The following is a 19,490-nucleotide window of genomic DNA, read 5'->3' on the forward strand; positions in this document are numbered from 1 at the left end:
AGTTATAATGACCAAGTTTGGCCTCAGAGAAGAGGGATGTTAAAGCAGCTTCCTCCCTGCTGGTTAGAGGTAGGGGGATATGGGTGCTGAATGCTGCATACAACAGCCAACTTTCAAATACTTTGGATAGTTTTGCTGAATTGGTTTCTCCTCCTGCCTTTTTTTCCCATCCTGTATTATTACTGATGGTTTCTTCTGTGAATAGGGGAGAGGAGAAATACATCAAGAAATGTTGGTGGGATTTACCTGGAGAGGCTTGTACAAACTGATGCTGAGTGAGAAGAGTAGAACCAGGAGGAATTTGTACACAATTACAGACACAACGTATGTGTGATGACCAACTTTGATAGACTGGACTCTTATCAGAAATGCAGTGATATAAGTCAATCCCAAAAGACTCATGATGGAGAGAAATATGTGCATCCAGAGAAAGAACTAGAAAGAACTGAGTTTATATCCAGGTGGAAGCAAAATACCTGATCTTTTTCCTTCTCTTATTTGGTTTTATGTCCTCTTTACCATTTTTCATTCCAGTTGGTACAATCCATACTTATAACCTGACTAATGTATAATGTGAAAGTATTTACAGATCCTATACTTGACTATATGCTGCCTTGGGGGGAAGGGGAGGGAGGGGGACAAAATGTGAAACTCAAGGAATTGTGGAATTGAATCCTGTAAACTAAAAAAAAATTAAAAAAAAAAAAAGAAATGTTGGTGGGAGTGGCTAGGTGGTGCAGTGAATAGAGCACCAGCCCTAGAATCAGGAAGACCTGAGTTCAGATCCGGCCTCAGACACTTAACACAAAAACTAGCCATGTGACCTTGGGCAAGTCACTTAACCCCAACTGCCCTCCAAAAAAAAAAAAGAAAGAAATGTTGGTGATGTAAAAACAAAAGATATCCATTCAAAACTTAATTTTTTAAAAAAAAAAAGGATGTAGACTCAAATAGAACAAAAAGGGCATCTTTTGCCTAGAGAACAGACAAACAGGATGGGATTTAAGGAGCATAGCTAAGGATGAAGTATGTCACTCACTACTGCAATCGCACCAACAGAAGATTTATTTGGTTGAACAGTCGTCCATGGAGAGTTAATAAGAGGGAGCAGAGAGTATTAGTTATGGGAGGGGGTGGAAGGATAGTGGGGGAAAGAACAGCCTTAGTGTAATTTAGCTTAACCAAATCAATTCACCTTCTGGCAGACACACTAATGAAGCTGAAATGTTGATATGAGCAACAGTTCTTGGCTGAACTTGAGTTATTTATAGGAAGGAGGAGCCCAGTCTGCAGTGAAGAATCTACAAGGGGGGACCCGAGGCCAGCACCTCGGCTCTGGAGGTAAGGGGCACCAGGATATTGTGAATGGTACAGAAAACGTGGTAGAGAGACAGCAGGCATAAACCACCTAAGGTTGGCCAGCTCCCAGGGATCATATAGGGAACAGCTCTTCCCTTGCCAAATGTAGTCCATGGCCCAAGACTACAAGCTGCCAAAAAAGGGCATCTATGGATAAACCTACCCCAAGGTAGTCGTATACTTTGTTTGTCTGTTCTACTGAAGCATAAGGCTACTGTAGATTCTGGGAAGGGGAGGCAAAAGATGCCTTTTTGGCTCCTTTTGAAAGTCCTTTTAGGTTTGGTTGGCTGGAAAACTGTGTTCCCCAGCAGGGGACTGGGGAGGCTGGGACAGGGAGAACAGGACAGTTAAAACAAGCCTAGTTACATTCCTAATAGCCCTGTACAAATTTCTCCCATAGGAAGCTGAAGTTTGGTCAAAGGACACCTATATGCTGTACAGACTGCTAAGAGTACTGATTCTGTGGAAATGGACACACCCAGATTACAATGGGTCAGGCCTGACCCTTGAGCTTCTTCTCAATTCAGAGATTCGGTGACTTTGCAGCTGTGACTCAGGTTTGTTTTTGCCGAAAGTTACTAAGTTTTAAACAAACAACAATTTTTTGGAACAATAACAAGAAACAACGGTGAACCGGAAAAGCCACATACCCGATGTGCTAATCCTCCGGGAACAATGGTCTTCACTACAACCCCACTTGATTTTCCACCAACAATTCCGAACCCCAAGCCGGAGCCGTCATTAATAAGTTCCACATCTTCAACGTGACCCCAGCAAAAAGCATCTGTTACAGTCCCGTCACCATCAACAATTCTAGGGGTTTTCTGTATGGAGAGGAACATCACACACTCAACAAATCCAGCAGTTATTAAAAATATTGAGCACCTATTATTATATGGAAGGCAAAAAAAGGATAGGCCCTGCCGTCAAGGAACTGACCACTTATTTGGTAGGGGAGATAGAACATATACACTGTGGAGACACACAAATTACAGAGATATAAAGGCAAAAAGAAAGACAGAGACAAAGACACAGAGATAAGGAACAGAGATAGACAGGCAGGCAGGCATACAGAAAGATGGATAAATCACTTTTATGAAGGACTGGAATTAGAATTTGAAAGATGGGTGGTATCTAGACCAGCAAAGATAGACCCAGAAGGCATTCTAGAAGGAAGGAAAGCCAGGGAGGTAGGAGAGTTATTTGGAGAACGGTGTGTAGGTGGGATATGCCTCAGGGCAGCTACACCCTCCAATCACAGGGAAACTTGAATGTCTCTAAGGAGTTTAGGCAATGGAGAGCCACAGATTTGGTGCAGGGGCAAACTGAGGTGGTGGCAGCTGTTGTGTGAAGGGAATGGAGGCAGGAAGAGAAGGAGGTCCATTTTGATACCTTGTTCCAATTTCTATTGCAAATATGCAAGGCTTCTAGAAATTCAGCTGCCAGCCATGACAGCATGCAGGCATGCAACCATCTAAAATCTCACACATTTACTCTTACTGCTTAGGGATGCTCCACTATTGTAAATAGAAATTCAAAGATTATCAAGGAGAAGGAATCATAGACTAAAACAACACAAAAATGAAATAGAAGAGACATTCTATGACTTCTATTCTCCCCATTTTACAGTTGAAGAAACTGAGTCTCAGGGGTGCCAGGCCATGCTGTAAAGGGCACTGCTCTGAATTTTAGGGCAGCAAGGAGCCAACAGGTAAAGGTTGTATTGGGAGGATCTGGTGTCTATCCTCATCCCCAGTCAATTGCTTACTGTACAAGCCTAAGCAAGTCATTTCATTGGATGGGGGGGGGGGGGAAGGGCTCAACTTCCTCCTCTGTAAAATGAGGCGGTTGGACTAGCTAAATTCTAACACCCCTTATGACTATAAATATAGATCCTTTGCAAAGACATCATGACCAGACCTACACCCCAAAGACATCAAAGGAAAAGGACCCATATGTATAAATATTTTACAGCAACTTTTTCTGTGGTGACAAAGAACTGGACGTTGAGGGGGTGCCCATCAATTGAAGAATGGCAGAATACGTTATTCTGTATGAGTATAATGGAATATAAGTATGCTATAAGGAAAGATGAAGGAAGTATCAGAGAAACTTGGAAACACTTGTTAAGAACTGATGCAACATAAAGTGAGCAGAACCAGAACAATTTGTGTGATACCAACATCGGAAAGCCCAACTAATTTGAAAGATTTAAGACCTCCAATCAATGCAATAGCCAGCTGTGATTCCAGAGGACCTGTGATGAAGTAGGCTCCCACCTCCTGAGAGAAGGGATGAGTTCAGAGAACAAAACGATACTTTGTGGACACAGTCAATATGGGAATTTGTTTTCCTTGAATATCTATATTTGTTACATGAGTTTCTTTTTTTTTAATGGAGATGTGAGAGGTAAAGAAAATTGATTCTTGTTAAGGAAAATTAAAGGGAGAGAAAAAGATCCTTTGCAAAGAAAATTTTTAAAAAAACAAGGTCAAGCAAAAATGAATTCTCTGGCTAAAGACAGTATCAAGGAAGAAAGAAACAAACAAAAACTCTGTCAGAGAACTGGAAACTTAAAACTGTAGTCTTACACACACCTAGAGGAGAATCCCAGTTACCTCACTGACAAGTGGTCACCCAGCCTTGGCTGGAGAGCTCACATTCCCTTCCATGGCAGTCTAAGTTACTGGCTCATAGCTTTGGCTAATGAGAAATCTTCCATGACAGCAAATCTTACATAAATCATCAATGTCCCTGGATGGACTGGCTGTGTCAGTCTTCTCCACATTCCACAAGTAGGTGTGTTGTTTCCTCCATTAAAAGGTAAGGGGCCAGTGATAGTCTTTGCTTTTTGGACATACTTATCCACTTAATAAATACTTTTTTTAAATTTTTTTTCATATTTTTTTAATTCATTCATTCATATATCAGGAAATCTGATATTAGAAAGATTCATCCGCTTCTCCCATTTTTTTACTCACCTCCTCTGGAGGGTTAGCATCACTCAGGTTAGCGGCACCCTGGCTCAGCCACTGCCGTGATCCCTTGGCAACCACCAGCCGCAGAGATCCCGTGCACTGCTGGAGCAGAGCGATAGCCTGTTGATGGGTCATGTTCCTGTCCAAAAGGGTGTGATTGATGGCCAGGATCTGGTCATTTTCCTTCAATCGCTGATCCCTTGAAATAGGGAAAGGCATTTTTCTTTCTGTTAAGTGGCTTGTTAACTTCCCAGAGCAAAACCCACAAACCCCAATGCCTGCTGCCTCCACATTCAGCAGGTTGCTACAGAATTCTTTTGTTTATTACACTGTTTCAATTAAAGACTACAACTTAGCACTTCAGAATGTTTTTTCATCAGAGCACACATTAACTAATTAACACAAGTTACACTGTGTGCATCCTGCAAATTGTTGGGTTGTTGGGGTTTTTTAAAAAGACATTTGGTTTTAAAGGTAAACAAAAACAATGCCAGCCCTTCTATTAGAAGGTGTTCTCCCCACCCACCCAATCTGTTTCCTCACCACTGCCTCCAAAAAACCACCCCCAACCTGCTGAGATGTGGCTTCAATCATGAGACTGAAACTGCTCAACACAGTCAAAGGCATCTTCCTGGTTGGATTCCGTTGGCTTTGCTTGGTGCCCCCTTCCTTGACCTGGCCCTGGTAACAACTCCACCTTCTTCTTAGAATGCTTGTCTGAAATGAATTCCTGGACACTGCATGGTTAACCTCTTGTCTCTCTGTCTCCCCCTCCTCAGTCCTACTCTCTGGGTCAGTCCTCATCCCTCTTTTCTTCTCTTTTTTGAATTCTATACCTTAGAAAATCCATCCATCCTTGAATAACTACTTCTTAGTAGAAGCCCGATCACCAACCTATGGGCAGCCAGGTGGCACAGTGGATAGAGTGCTGGGCCTGGAATCAGGCAGAGTCCTCTTCCTGAGTTCAAATCTGGCCTGAGATACTTTCTAGCAGTGTGACCCTGGGCAAGTCACTTAATCCTGTTTACCTCAGTTTCCTCATCTGTCAAATAATGTGAAGAAGGAAATGGCAAACTACTGTAGTGTCTTTGCCAAGAAAATCCCAAATGGGGTCATGGGGAGTGACATATGACTGAACAACTACAATGTGCTAAGTAATCATTTGGCTTCTGCCTGAAGACCTTAAATGAGGTAGAATCCACTGGGACCCCATAGATTGTCAGGAAGCTTTTCCCTCCCTACAAAAAGCCAAATCTGCCTCTAGGCAACTTCCTTCCCCTCCTGGCTCTGGATTCTGCCTTCTGGGGCCACACAGAACCTGCTTGTGCAACTACATCAGCTCCTTAGTGACAGCTCTGGGGTAGAAGGGATCTCCAGGCAATCTGATCCAATCTCCTCATCTTACAGATCAGAACAACTGAGGCCCAAGGAAGTTCAAGAGAGGAAGTTGAAGAGAGATAGTGGGGGAAAGTGAGGGATCGACAAAGTATAGTTTCAAAAATTTATTGTGGGAGAAACAAACCAAGCCCGGGTGGACATAAACGACCCTCACCTGTCTGCTATGCTTCCCGGCTGGACTTCCTTCACAAAGAGATCAACGCCTCCAGCATTTTGCTTTCTTACCGTCACCACACTGAACCCCAGGCCTCCAATGGATGGTTTTGCTATATCTATATATTCGATCTGTCGGCCCTGATGGGGAGAGGAATGAGATCCATGGTTTAATGTAGAGATAACTCTGAAACTGTTGAGCAAAATGGAGCGGCTTTGGATGGTTCTAAGACTAAACCAACCCAGGATTTTTATTTCTGGGAAAATCTCACTTGATGATTGTCAGTAAAATTCAAATCCAGGGCTTGTCGATCTCGAGAAAATTCTGAAACCTCCAGGAATTGGGGAGGAATTCTGACACTTCGTTCCCACGATGAGCTGAACCCCAAGAGGAAGAATAACTCTCAGAGGAGATGCTGTTTCCTATTGCATGTTTGCAGCATTTCTGCAAACACTGTCAAAATGTTATGCATTCTTTTCCCCATTGGTTTCTTACTAAAAATTCTCGTTGGTTATATTTTCAGAGGCAAAGAGTGCAAGGCTCTAAATCCTCAGTGTACTAGCTTTTAGCTCAAGTCAAAACAAGAAGCATCTTGGGGAGAAGGAGTCCCCTTTAAAACCCTATAATAAGTTCATATTGTCTCTACTGGGACAACCTGAAGAACTGGGAGAAAACATCACCCTTCACATGGGTTTTATCTTTAACCACGTGGCTCCAGTCCTTATTGCCAAGGATTCTGTTCACTCCAATAACAGCACACTAATTGGAAAAGTAGCATTTCTAATGCCAGGGGGCTAACAAAAGCAAGGCACAAAAATTAACTGTTGAACAATGGAACAAATGGAATAAAGCAGTAATGCTAAGCAAAGGATTCTGATTTAAGTGGCGCTGTTAAAATTAATGAATTTGCTATCTGATTTAGCCTTATCTTTTCAAATCAGTCTCCATTTGTAAACTGAAGCTCACAGGCAAAGGAAGGTTTCATCAGTGATTTCAGGTGAGGAGCAAATCTGGTCCCAAATGTCAAAGATCAATTACAGACTATACTTAAGTGAGAAGAGAAATCAGACAAAGGTGATACTTGGAACATTTCTCCAGCTCTTGAATATAGTTATTAAGAGGGCATCAATTCCATCCCTCTCGGTCTTCTTTTATTCAGTAGGATTTGAAGAGGAAAGCCAGAAGGGAAGGAGCACTCAGATCACTTCCCAGAGAGATTACAGGCAGCCTTCCCCCTGTAAGGAATCAGCCCCATTCTCTCCTCCTGGCTGCCCAGAGGGACCATGCAGGCAACAGGAGAAAAGGCTCTCACACAATTCATATAAGGGCAAAGTTAGGCCAACATCACCTCCAATTCAGTTTGGAGGAAGGGTTATCCCCCTGATACCCATAATTGCTACCAAAGCAGACACATGAAAAATTAGGAGAACACATATTAAAATAAAGTTGTCAATCAATCAACAAACATTAAATTCTTTTTAAATTTTGCTTGAAGGGCTCGCCCTCTGGGAGAAGCAAAGGGGAGAGGGAAAAGGAGAAATGTAGTGGGTAGACAAGCATTAATTAAGCACCTACTACATGGCAGGGTGGGCAGCCAGGTGGTGTAGTGGATGGAGCTCTGGGCATGAAGTCCGGTAGACTCATCTCCCTGAGTTCAAATCGGGCCTGAGACTCTTACTACCAGTGTGACCCTGGGCAAGTCAGTTCATCCTGTTTGCCTCAGTACCCCATTTGTAAAGAGCTAGAGAAGTAAATGGCCAACCACTCCAGCATCTCTGCCAAGAAAACTCCCAATGTGGGTATGAAGACTGAACAATAACGACACATGCTGTGCTGGGCACCAAGGTAGATGGAGTTCTGATTATATCAGTACAGGATGCTTCCCATTGAGAATTTCCTCTACCCAAACCTACTTTCAACAAACTTCTTTGTTGTTGCTGCTGTTTTGGCATTTTTATTGGTCTCTGACTCTTCGTGACCCCATCTGGGGTTTTCTTGGCAAAGACCCTAGGGCAGTTTACTATTTCCTTCTCCTGCTCATTTTACAGATAAGGAAACTGAGGCAAACAGGGTACAGTCACTTGCCCAGGGTCACACGGCTAGTAAGGGTCAAGAGGATGGATTTGAACTTCCTGAATCCAGGCCCTGGCGTGCTATCCTCTGTCCCACTAGCTGTCTCCCCCAAATGTAAAATGGGAATGATTTTAACCTGTCTGTTCATTCATTCGTTCATTTATTTATTAGCAGGGTCTACATCCAAGGGTTTTTGTAGGCATCAAATGAGATAATATTTATTTAAAAAAACCAAGGCACTTAGCATAGTGCCTGGGACCCAGAAAGGCTGCAGAGATGCTTATCCATGCCCTTATGCCACACCAAGTGCAGCCCCAAACACAAAAACACAAATCTCTTCCTTCAAGTAGCTTACATTCTCTAGAAAGAAAACATTTTTGCATTTAAACATAAACAATAATGCAAAGCAATTTTGCTGAGGGAAATAGAGGCAGCTGGGGCAGGGGGATGTTGAGAAAGGCTTCATGGTGTTGAACTCAGCATAGAAGAGAGCTGGGGATTCCAAGCTGGGGAAATAGGAGAAGCTAGAGCATTCTAGGCACAGGGCACCCTGTGCAATGTCAGGGAGACAGGAAGGGAGTGTTGGGGGAGGGAGGCTGAGAAGCTACCCATAACAAGATGGGACTTGACCTACCTGTGCCATCTGTTGGATAACTGAGTGAAATTCCTCATTTGCTGATCTTGGGGTCCAAGGAAACACTGCAGCTGAGTTATTAAAGGGTGTGGGGGCATTTCCATTGGCAACTGAGCTGTCAGTAAACACAAGCAACCCTTTCCTCGAGAAATCAAAGTTGGTTGGGCAATCTGAAGGAATGTGGCTAAGCTGGGAGGGACAGAGAGAGAGAGAGAACAATGACATAATTTCACAACCTGCCGAAAAGTGCACACATTGACTGTTTTTTCTATTGCTATTATATTTTTTTATTTTATTCTGAACTTAAGAAATAAACTAAGCATTTCCATAACATAGTCAGAGAAAAGAGATGAGTGTACATCACACTGCAAATCCATTGTGCACAACTTGCAATTCCTTTTAAATACCTAACAAAGGTATCATGGAATTTTTCTTTTTTGCCCTTTTTCCCTCCCTCTCCCCACTGACTTTGACAGATTAGACATTGCATGTTGCACATGCAGCTGACAGCCTAGGTGTGCAGATGGTGTAAAAACGAAGACTGGTCTGTTTGTTTTCCCTTTGGACACCAGAGATTATAGAATGCAGTCTGATCCAATCCCCGCTGCTGTGGAAGGCGTGTGGCTTTCCCGATGTCACACAGGTGGCCATCACGAGGACACTTTAATAAACAATCCGTCAGGATAAAGACAGACTGCAGCACAAGCACCAGGCACCATCTACTAACTAGCAACATCTCATATCATTTCATGCCATGGCATTTCATGTCAAATTCATGTCAAAAGCAAGACTGGTCTACAAGCACCATCAATGGGGGCAGTCCCCCAAAGGATAAGACATACATACATACATCCATTTGCACATTGGAGTATGGGCAGGAGAGGCAGCACCTGAGAGCCCGAGCCCCAGGGTCAGGAAGACCTAGGTTCAAATCTAGAATCTGCTGTGGCTAACAAGAGCGGCAGCAGCACTAGACACTTATTTATGTGGTGCATGAGAGGCAGGGTGGTCCGGCAGACAGAGATCTGGCCCCAAAGCCGGGGGGTCAATCCCTTGCCCCCTGTTTGCCGGGTGACCCTTCACTCCTCTGGTCTCTCGGCAGCTCTGACTCTGAAGCTGCAGAACGATGCAGATAGGCACCGGCAGCCCTACGGCCCCACCCAAAAGTCAAAGAACAAGAACACAGATGTCTCAGGTGCTAGCTCCACCTCCAATGGCATTCGCGACTCACTTCTCCAGCAGTGAGCACCATGAGATTCAAGAGGAGAAAGCAATTGGGATTTGGGGACATCTCAGACAACTTCCTAACAACTGGCTCTGTCGGGGCTAAAACATCAGGCCAGGGGCTCCCAACACACCAGCAGCTCTTCAAGCAGAAACAGAAGAAAGCTATGATGGGGCTCATGACTCATCCTTCCCACTCTGTGATCCCAGCCCTCTCTTCACTAAACCACATCTGAAAATCAGTCTGTAAACCTCCCTGCTCGTGGCTTGGAGCCTACCTGTCCTTTCAGCTGCCTGATGGATCGCTGAATGGTGAGGATCTGGTTGAAGAGGGGGCTCTTCAGTGTCTCACAAAACAAGGTGAGTCTCTCGTGCTGGGAGGTATCACCCCGTTCATGCAATTTCATTTGTAGCCGGTCAAGGACCTGCAGGATCTGCAGCTTATCTGGGGGAGAAAATGGTGGATAAAAGCACCAGTTAAATGTCAATGGTCTTCTATCCCTTCCCTGATGACTCATCACTTTGTAAGTGAGTATTGTATACATACTTGCTGCAGGATTTTCAGGCATCTTGAACTGTTCTCTTCAAACAACCAGAGAAATCTATGGATTTGGGAGAAAAAATACATTTAATATATAATTATCCATACATGTATCTATTCAAAGACAGATAAATGGATATGGAGAGGTGATAGAGAGAGACACAGAGAGATGGATAAATTATAGAGACAGAGATGAATAAAGATAGGTGATAGAAACAGATAGATAAGAGAGAGGGAAAGAGGGAGAAAGAGAGGGAGGGAGGAAGGTCAAGAGAAGGGGAGGGAGAGAGGGAAGAAGGGGGGGGGGAAGAGGAGGAAGGTGGGGGGAGGAAGAGAGAGAGAGAATGCTTCCATCACTCACTGTAGGTATGTGTGCAGTCTGGTGAATGGTGTGGAGAGGAACTGAAAGCTGAAGTACAGCATTCTTCTAACTTACTTACATCTTTCTCCTTAGCTCCAAGCCCACAACACCAACTACCTATGGTCCTTCTCAACTAAGATGCCCCATAGGCATCTCAAATGCAACAGGTTCAAAACAAAAAATCCTTCTTCCCTCTAAACCAGTCTCTTCTGAAATCCCCTATGTTTGTCCAGGGTGCACAATCCTGCCACTGATATTGACCATCTGGGTGACCTGAAGCTAGTCACTTATTCTCCTTCAACTTCAGTTTCTTCATCTATAAAATGAAAGTGAGGGTTGGACCAAGAGGCTACTGAAAAATAATTCTATCAGGCTTCCAACAGTCTTCCAATAATCCAACAATCCTTCTGCATCACCCTCCGCACCCAATCAGGGGAAAAAATCCCTTTCTCTTCAAGGCCCTAGTTCAGGCCCCTCTTGCCCCACATCTGGCCAATCAATGGGCTTCTATGATCCCAGTCTCTGACCTCTCTAATCTGTTTTCTAAAAAGCTGCCAAACTGATATCCCTAATTTAAAAAAGGGGGGACCCATATCATTCTACTAACTCAGTCATCTTCAATGGCTCCTTATTGTTCTCCCCGCCAAGATAAAATAGCTAACTTTCAACAACCTGACTCCAATCTACCTTCCTAGTCTGACTTCATGACTCCCTTTCATATATTTTCCATTTCTACACTGGTTTCCTATGACTGTCCTTCATCTACAGCCATAGTCTGGCCACAGGACTACAAGCTATTCCCAGAGCTCAGTATTTCCAACCTCTGCACATTTGCCTCTCCCAAGGCACTCCCCTCATCTCTACCTCTCAACATCGTGCATCTTGCTTCAAGAGTCAGGTAAATAACCCCAGTCTCAATGATGCCTTCTCTAATCTCTGCTTTTGGTCTCCTCTAAGAACTCAGCTTTCACTTCCCAGTATACTTGTTGTATCCCCAAAGAACATCAGCTCCTTGAATACACCAACCATCGATGCTTCTCTCTAGATTCCCACCACCTTGCCCAATGCTTTGTACATGAGAATAAAAGTTTTCCATGCTTTAATTTCTGTAAGCTAAGTTTAATTGGGGGAAAGGGAATAAAAACTAAGCCCTCTGCCTAGATATTTTTACTCCTTATACTCTCAAAATAAAACAGAACCAAAATACCAACCCCCCCCCCCAAAAAACTTAGTAATAGTAATGATAATATAATAATAATAGCTAACAGAATAACACCAGAAACTACACTGAGCACTTTTAAAATCTCATTTATTATCTCACTTGATGCTCAGAACAGTCCTGGGAGCTAGATAATATTATTGCTTCCACTTCCCAGATGAGAAAATTGAGATAAAAAAAGAGGAAGTGACCCTCTCAGCTAGTAAGTATCAGAGGCTGGATTTGGACTCACATCTTCCTGTCTCTTGGCCTGGTGCTCTAACCACTGTACCACCCAGCTGTCCCTAGCTACCCTGGGCTATTGCCAAAACCAGGAGCACACTACTATCTTTGTTTTCTATTAGTTCTTACAGCCTCACTGGCTAAAAACTTGGCTGAGTTCATATTCTTTAGAGTTAAGGTCAATGGACAAACAATTAAAAGTCAGGTGGGGCTCTGTCCAACCCAAACAGAAGACCCAAGAGTTTTCATGAACTTTTATGAACTCCTGAGTACTCTTGAGGGGACATTCATGAAGCTTGGGTCCCACAACCATCGGGTGATAGCTTTAGAACTACCAGAGACCTTTGGGGTCACCTATTCCTCACCCCCTAACTTTTAATCAATGAATAAACTGGGGCCCAGAGAGGATATACAACAGGCCTGAAAGTGGCAGTCAGGATTTAGTCAGGCCCTTTGACTGCAAGTGCAGAATGTTTTCTCCATTTTCAGGTAGGTTCCCCAAATCTGAGTGCTGGGACTGAGGGAGAAACTGAGGCATGTACTCAACAGTATGACTCTGTGGCAGCCCTTCTAGCCAACAGGCAGGGCTTTCTCTGCGAGGTGAGCAGGGCACATTCCTCTCATGCCAGACTGCTGGGCCATCTCTAGGAACAAGGAACTATCTCCATGGAGAGGCACATAATGATTCTGCTTCATGGGTCAACAAACTAGAACATGCTTGGAACATTCAAGATAATTCTGATCTCAAAGCCAAGAGTGGCTCAAGCACATCAGGAAATGGGCACAATGTGCCTCCTTTTACACGATGATCCTTTTCCACCTTCCTACCCAGTCTCTTGGAACATCTTGGTAGCTCAGTGGGTAGAGTGCTGGGTCTGGAATCAGGAAGACTCCTCCTCTTCCTGAGTTCAAATCCAGCCTCAGACACTTGCCAGCTGTGTGACCCTGGGCAAGTCACTTAGCCCTGTCTGCATCCGTTTCTCCTCATCTGTAAAATGAGATGGAGAAGGAAATGGCAAACCACTCCAGCATATTTGTCAAGAAAACTCCAGATGAGATCATAAAGGGTTGGACATGCCTGAAAACACTGAACAACAAAACCAGTCTCTGACACCGGCATATCCACACACTCAGGGGGTCTATCCCATGCCCCACCCCCATTCTCAGCTGGCTGTCAACTCATCACAACTAAAAGTAAGCAGTAAAATGGACAGAGTACTGGACCTGATGTCTGAAAGATTCAAATGCTGCTTCAGACACTCACTAGCTCTGTGACTCTGGGCAAGTCACCTAACAACAGCACCAGTGATTTTTCATTGTTGAGCTGTTTCAGTCATGTTCAACTCTTTATGGCCCCATTTGGGGGTTTCTTGGCAAAGATACTGGAATAGTTTGCCATTTCCTTCTCCAACTCATTTTACAGATGAGGAAACTGAGGCAAACAGGGTGAAGTGATTTATCCAGGGTCACACAGCTAGTACATGTCTGAGGACAGATTTGAACTCAGGAAGGAGTCTTTCTGTCTCCAGGCCAAGTACCCTATTCACTGTATCCCCTATCTGTTCTTTATGATTAATATAATTTCTTTTGATGTTCAGACAACCTGTAAAGTAGATACTATTACTATAATGGCCATTTTTCAGATGTGAAAACTAAGGTTGCAAATGTGACTCACACAGCTAAGTATCTGAAAAAGCCTTCACTTAGCCTCAGTTTCCTCACCTGTAAAATGACAATAATAATAGTAGCTACCTGGTGCAGCTAGGTGGCGCAGTGAATGGAGCACCAGCGCTGGAGTCAGGAGAACCCGAGTTCAAATCTGACCTCAGACACAACACAAAAACTAGCCTTGTCACCTTGGGCAAGTCACTTAACCCCAATTACCCTGCCCTCCCCCCTCCAAAAAGCAAATAATAATAATAGTAGCTACCTCACAGAGTCAGTGTGAAGATCGAACAAGATAACACATACGTGAAGAACTCGGCAAAGTTCCAATTATTAGATAAATGCATACCCTTATTACTAGGCTAGCATTTGTATTTAAAATTTCAATTTACAGAATTCTAGAATTAGATGAGAGGCTTGAGATCATTTAGTTCAACCTTTGAGTCCCCTCTACAACATGTAATCATCCATTCTTTTCTAGAACACTTCCAGGACCTGGGAATTCTCTACTTTGGGAGGAAACTGTAAACTGTCTATGCTATGGGCATGAAAGATCTTGGGGCTGAATGTAATGGAAATGCAAATTTAAAGATCTTCCCTGCCCCTAGGCTAATGTGCACCTGAAGCCTGGGGTGGGAGGCTTGTTTTTCAGTAGATACTTCTTGATTGGCCAGTGAGTCAATAAGGTTGTTACATTCTCTGAGCCAGGAGAAGGCTATATAAGCCCTGATGTGTAGCTTTGTTTTGGGACTTTGAGAAGTGTTCTGTGATTTGATCTGAATTCTGGGAAGCCTTTGTTGAGAGTCCCCCGGCTTTGAAAAACCCAGATGTGGAAACCCAGATGTTGACTGGGTATGGATGTAATGGTTGGACAGTTTGGAAAGCTGTCTACTTGATCTGTTAATGTCTTGATAATTCTGTCTGTATATTTTGAAGTTTGGGGTGCTGACCTTTTTCCCCTGAACAAGGTAAACGATATATGTCTGACTGATTAAAGTAAGCTTGTTAACCCATTTTGAGTTGCTTTCCTTTAACAAAGCAGATCCAAGAACCTGTATGGGCAGCAAACCCTGAGGATGCGCTTGGGGTGCTTGCTGCTACAGAAACCCATTCTACTTCTTGTCCAGTCACTGTATCCCCAGACCTTAGCACGGTGCCTGTCATACAGTAAGCACTTAATAAATGCCTGTGGGTGGCTAACAGAAGGCCTGTAAGGCCATAGCAATCAATACATGGTGACCAAGTGCTGAAAGAGAGCTCACTGTGGAACCCACTGGCCTCGGTGAGCTGGGAAATACACAATAAAAGAAACAAAAATCCAAGCCTTAGGAGGTCCTTTTCATCATTACAGTCTTGTAAAGTTGGCTCCATAGAAGAACAGAAGAAAGACAAGAGTTCCAAATGTTTAAATGCCAAGATAAAATGGTAAAAACAGGAGCACAGAAGATCCTAGAAAAATTCAGGAACCTTTGGGTGTTTGGGATCTAGAAAGATGATTCTGACTAGAAAGAGACAGCCTTAGCACCTTCTGCAGCCTCTGAACAGAACCCTTCCTACCGCTTGCCTCAAACTCTATTTCCCTCATCAGAGGCTCCAAGAATGCCCAACATGGCATCTGCTAGCAGGAATCAACCGGCTTTGGAACTCCCTGCCACACAGGACCTGGGGAATTTCTCACTGAGTCTCTCGGGATCTAGAACGTCATCTTGGAACTGGGATTAGTCAGAATTAGGGTCAGATATAACATACCTCATTTTCATAAGGCATGAAATGAAACTTAAAGGACTAGAGAATTACAGTGAAACATCTTTCACTAGGGCGGCTAGGTGGTACAGTGGACAGACTGCCAAGCAGAGTCAGGAAGACCTGAATTCAAATCCAGCCTCAAACACTTCCTAACTGTGTGACCCTGGGCAAGTCACTTAGCCTTGTTTGCCTCAGTTTCCTCACCTGTTAAATGAGCTGGAGAAGGAAATGGCAAACCCCTCCAGGTCTCTGCCAAGAAAACCCCAAATGGGGTCACAGAGATTTGGACACAACTGACAACAACAAAATCTTTCAACTAAGTAAGATGGAACCACACAGAGAGAAGTCTCCAGGGAAATGCCACAGGACTCACTCTGTCCTTGGTCCAGCGCTCTTCAACATTCTCATCAAGTCCTCAAACGTTCAGTGAGCACCACAAGGCCATGTGAGACCCTGGAGATCCGAAGATAAAAAGTGAGCCTCACACCCTAAGAAGGGAACGTGTGCAGGATTCAAGGAGGTGGCACACAGCAGGGGACAAAGTTCTGGATGTGGGAGTGAGAACAACCTGAGTTCAGATCCCAGTGCAGACATGACCTCTTCCCTTCTCTGTGCCTCAGTTTCCCCATCTGTAAAGTGAGAGGGTTGAACTCGACAGCCCTTTGGGTCCTTCCCAGCTCTACATCCATGACTCTATGGTCCTAAGAAGTCAGCATGACGTGTGGTAGAGTGTGATTAAAAGAAGCCAGTCTAGATCATTTGTAGGAGGGACAGAACACATTTGGAGGTGTCATCTTCTGTATAATAAAGAGGCTGTACTAGATTAGGCACTGAAGTCCCATTCACCTTGAAAACTGTGGCCTTAAGACCTTGGATAAGATTATATATATGAAGGGTTTTGTGACTCTTCAAGGTTAGCCATGGGAGGATCAGGGAAGGCTTCCTGGAGGAGGTGGCCTCTCAAGTGGGCTTTGAAGGGTAGGCGGAAATGAGGAAACTTTCCAGGCATGGAGGAAGGGATAAGCAAATTCTAATAATAGGACAAGAGAGGGAACAAATTAAAGCAGCCAGCCCAGCTGGCACCTAACAAGTAGTAATGAGGAAAGGCTGGGGTAAATCAGGAGCATGTAAGCTAACACCCTGCCTTGGGCTGAAACCTTTCCCCGTCCTCCCTCTGAGAACCTCTCCAATTTATCCTGTTTACATTCAGTTTGTACAAAGTGCTTTGTATGTTATCACCCCTGTTAGGCTGTGAGCTCCTTGAGTAGGACTAGGGGTTTTTTTGCCTTGTTTTGTGTATACTTAGAACAGTGTCTGGCACATAGTAGGCTCATAATAAATGTTTCTTATCTACTGGCCATAGGCTTTGGAGAGTCAGGTTTTGTTTTGGTCTTTTGGAGACCAGGACTTGCCCAGGGTCACACAGCATCTCGGACCAAATTTGAACTCAGGTCCTACTGACTTCAGGGGCCTGTGCCCGGTGCACTGCACCACCTAGCTGCCCCAATCCCACCTTGGACCCACCCCAGCAGATTTGACTAGAGAGGCTCATTTACCTCTCAGTGCCCCCAGGCAACTATCTAAGACTTGGAATACATAGGTAAAGAGAGGCTGGAAAAGTAAATATGGGGGAAGGGGACAAGCATTTATATAGAGCCTACAGTGTGCCAAACACTGTGCCACCTCATAAATACCTTATCATTTGATCCTCACATCGACCCTGGGAGGAAGGTGCTGAACATCTTCATTTTACAGTTAAGGAAACTAAGGCAAACCTACCTTGTTAAGTAACTTGCCTAGGATCAAATGGCAAACAGGTGCCTGAGGCTAGATCTGAATACAGGTTTCCCAGAGCCCAGGGCCAGTGCTCCATCCACTGCCCACTTGGCTGCCTCAGAATTAAACTACAATCAGACTATGAAACTGCCCAGATTAACAGTAGAGGAAATGGAATCCTTAAATAACCCTACAAAGGGTTGGAAAAAGGAATGGAACAAACCATCAAGAAGCTCCCAAGAAAAAAGTACCAGGACCAGATGGATTCACAAGTTAATTCTATCAAACATTTAAAGAACAATTAATGGCAATACTATATTAACAATTAGGGAAAAAATAGCCAGAGTCCTACCAAATTCCTTTTACAAGACAAATATGGTGCTGATACCCAAACCAGGTAGAGTGAAAACAGACAAAGAAAACTATAGACCACTTTCCTTAATGAATATCATTGCAAAAATTTTAAATAAAATACTGGCAAGGAGATTATAGCAATATATCACAAAGATCAGACACTATGACCAGGTGGGATTTATACCAGGAAAGCAGGGCTGGTTCAATATTAGGAAAACTATCAGCATAATTGACCATATCAAATAACAAAAACAAAATCATACAATATCAATATATGCAGAAAAAGCTTCTAATGAAATACTACACTTTCTCCTATTAAAAACACTAGAAAGCATGGGGATCAATAGAACCCTTCTTAAAATAAGTAGTAGTATCTATCAAAAACAAAGAGCAAATACTATCTGGAATGGGGATAAACTTGAAGCCTTCCCAATAAGATCAGGAATGAAGGAAGGATGTCCACTATTACCATTATTATTCAATGTTGCACTAGAAATGCTAGCTATAGCAATAACACAAGAAAAAGAAACTGAAGAAATACAAATAGGCAATGAGGAAACAAAATTGTCACTCTGCAGATGTGTGAAGGTATACTTAGAGAATCCTAGAGAAGCAACTAAAAAACTCTAGTGGAAACAATTAACAACCGAAAAGCTGCAGGATATAAAATACATAAATACATATACACAAATCATCAGTATTTCTACATACTACCAACAAAACCCAACAGGAAGAGATAAAATAATTACAGATAATATAAAATACTTGAGAGTCCACCTACCTGCCAAGACAAACTCAGGGATTATAGGAATACAATTACAAAACACTTTTCACACAAATAAAGACTGATCCAAACAACTAGAGAAATTTTATTTGCTCATGGGTAGGCTAAGCCAATATGATAAAAATGATTATTCTGCCTAAGTTAATTTACTTCTTCAGTGCCACACCAATCAAACTACCAAAGATTTCTTTTATAGAGCTAGGAAAAAATTTTAACAAAAGATAAAAAATATCAAGGAAATAAAATTTTAAAACATTAAGGAAGATGACCCAGCAATAATACCACTACTAGGCCTGTATCCCAAAGAGATCAAAGAAAAGAGAAAAGGATCTTTTTGTGCAAAATATTTATAGCAGCTCTTTTTGTGGTGGCAAAGAATTGGAAATTGAGGTGATGTCCATCAACTGGGGAATGGCCAAACAAGTTGTTGCATATGATTATGACGGAATACTACTGTGCTGTAAGGAAAGATGAGCAGGATGCTCTCAGAGAAACCTGAAAAGACTTATATGAACTGATGCAAAGTGAAGTGAGCAGAACTAAGAGAACAATGTAGAGAGTAACAGCAATATTGTTAAGGATGATCAACCATGAAAGACTTAGTTACTCTGATCAAGACAATTCCAAAGGACCCATGATAAAAAATGCTGTCTATTTCCAGGGAGAGAATTGATCAACTCTAAATGCAGATGGAAGCACACTTTTCTAAACTTTTAAAAACTTATTTTATTTTTTTGTGAATGTTTTCTTTTGCCACATGTCTAATATGGAAATATGTTTTGCATGACTTCACATGAATAATCTATATCAAATTGTTTGCCTTCTCAAGGAAGGGGCAAGGGTTGGAGGAAGAGAGTTTGTAACTCAAAAAATTTTTTTAATAATTGTTTAAAAAGTTTTTTATCTATACTCTGGAAATACTTAACAAAATAATATATATTTTTTTAAAGAATCAGATTGTGGAAGGCCTTCATTAAAAGGCTAAGGAGTTGGTAAGGCAGA

At 42.9% G+C, this 19,490-nt stretch overlaps 1 protein-coding gene across 1 annotated transcript in view; it reads right to left on the minus strand.

Annotated features, from left to right (window-relative positions):
* Positions 1–19,490, minus strand: part of LOC138165280 (inaD-like protein) — a 340,313-nt gene that overhangs the window by 316,626 nt on the left and 4,197 nt on the right. The window contains exons 2-7 of the mRNA XM_069093439.1: positions 10,368–10,422; positions 10,099–10,265; positions 8,597–8,785; positions 5,890–6,029; positions 4,341–4,536; positions 2,010–2,183 (exon numbers count right to left, since the gene is read on the minus strand). Of these exons, the coding sequence (XP_068949540.1) occupies positions 2,010–2,183; positions 4,341–4,536; positions 5,890–6,029; positions 8,597–8,785; positions 10,099–10,265; positions 10,368–10,389 (888 nt within the window). The 5' untranslated portion in view covers positions 10,390–10,422. The remainder of the gene's footprint in view (positions 1–2,009; positions 2,184–4,340; positions 4,537–5,889; positions 6,030–8,596; positions 8,786–10,098; positions 10,266–10,367; positions 10,423–19,490) is intronic.

This window comes from Petaurus breviceps, unplaced genomic scaffold, assembly GCF_028583685.1.
Source record: "Petaurus breviceps papuanus isolate PSGF00001 unplaced genomic scaffold, PetGlider_PUasm1.0 208, whole genome shotgun sequence".
NCBI classification, from domain to species: Eukaryota; Metazoa; Chordata; class Mammalia; order Diprotodontia; family Petauridae; genus Petaurus; species Petaurus breviceps.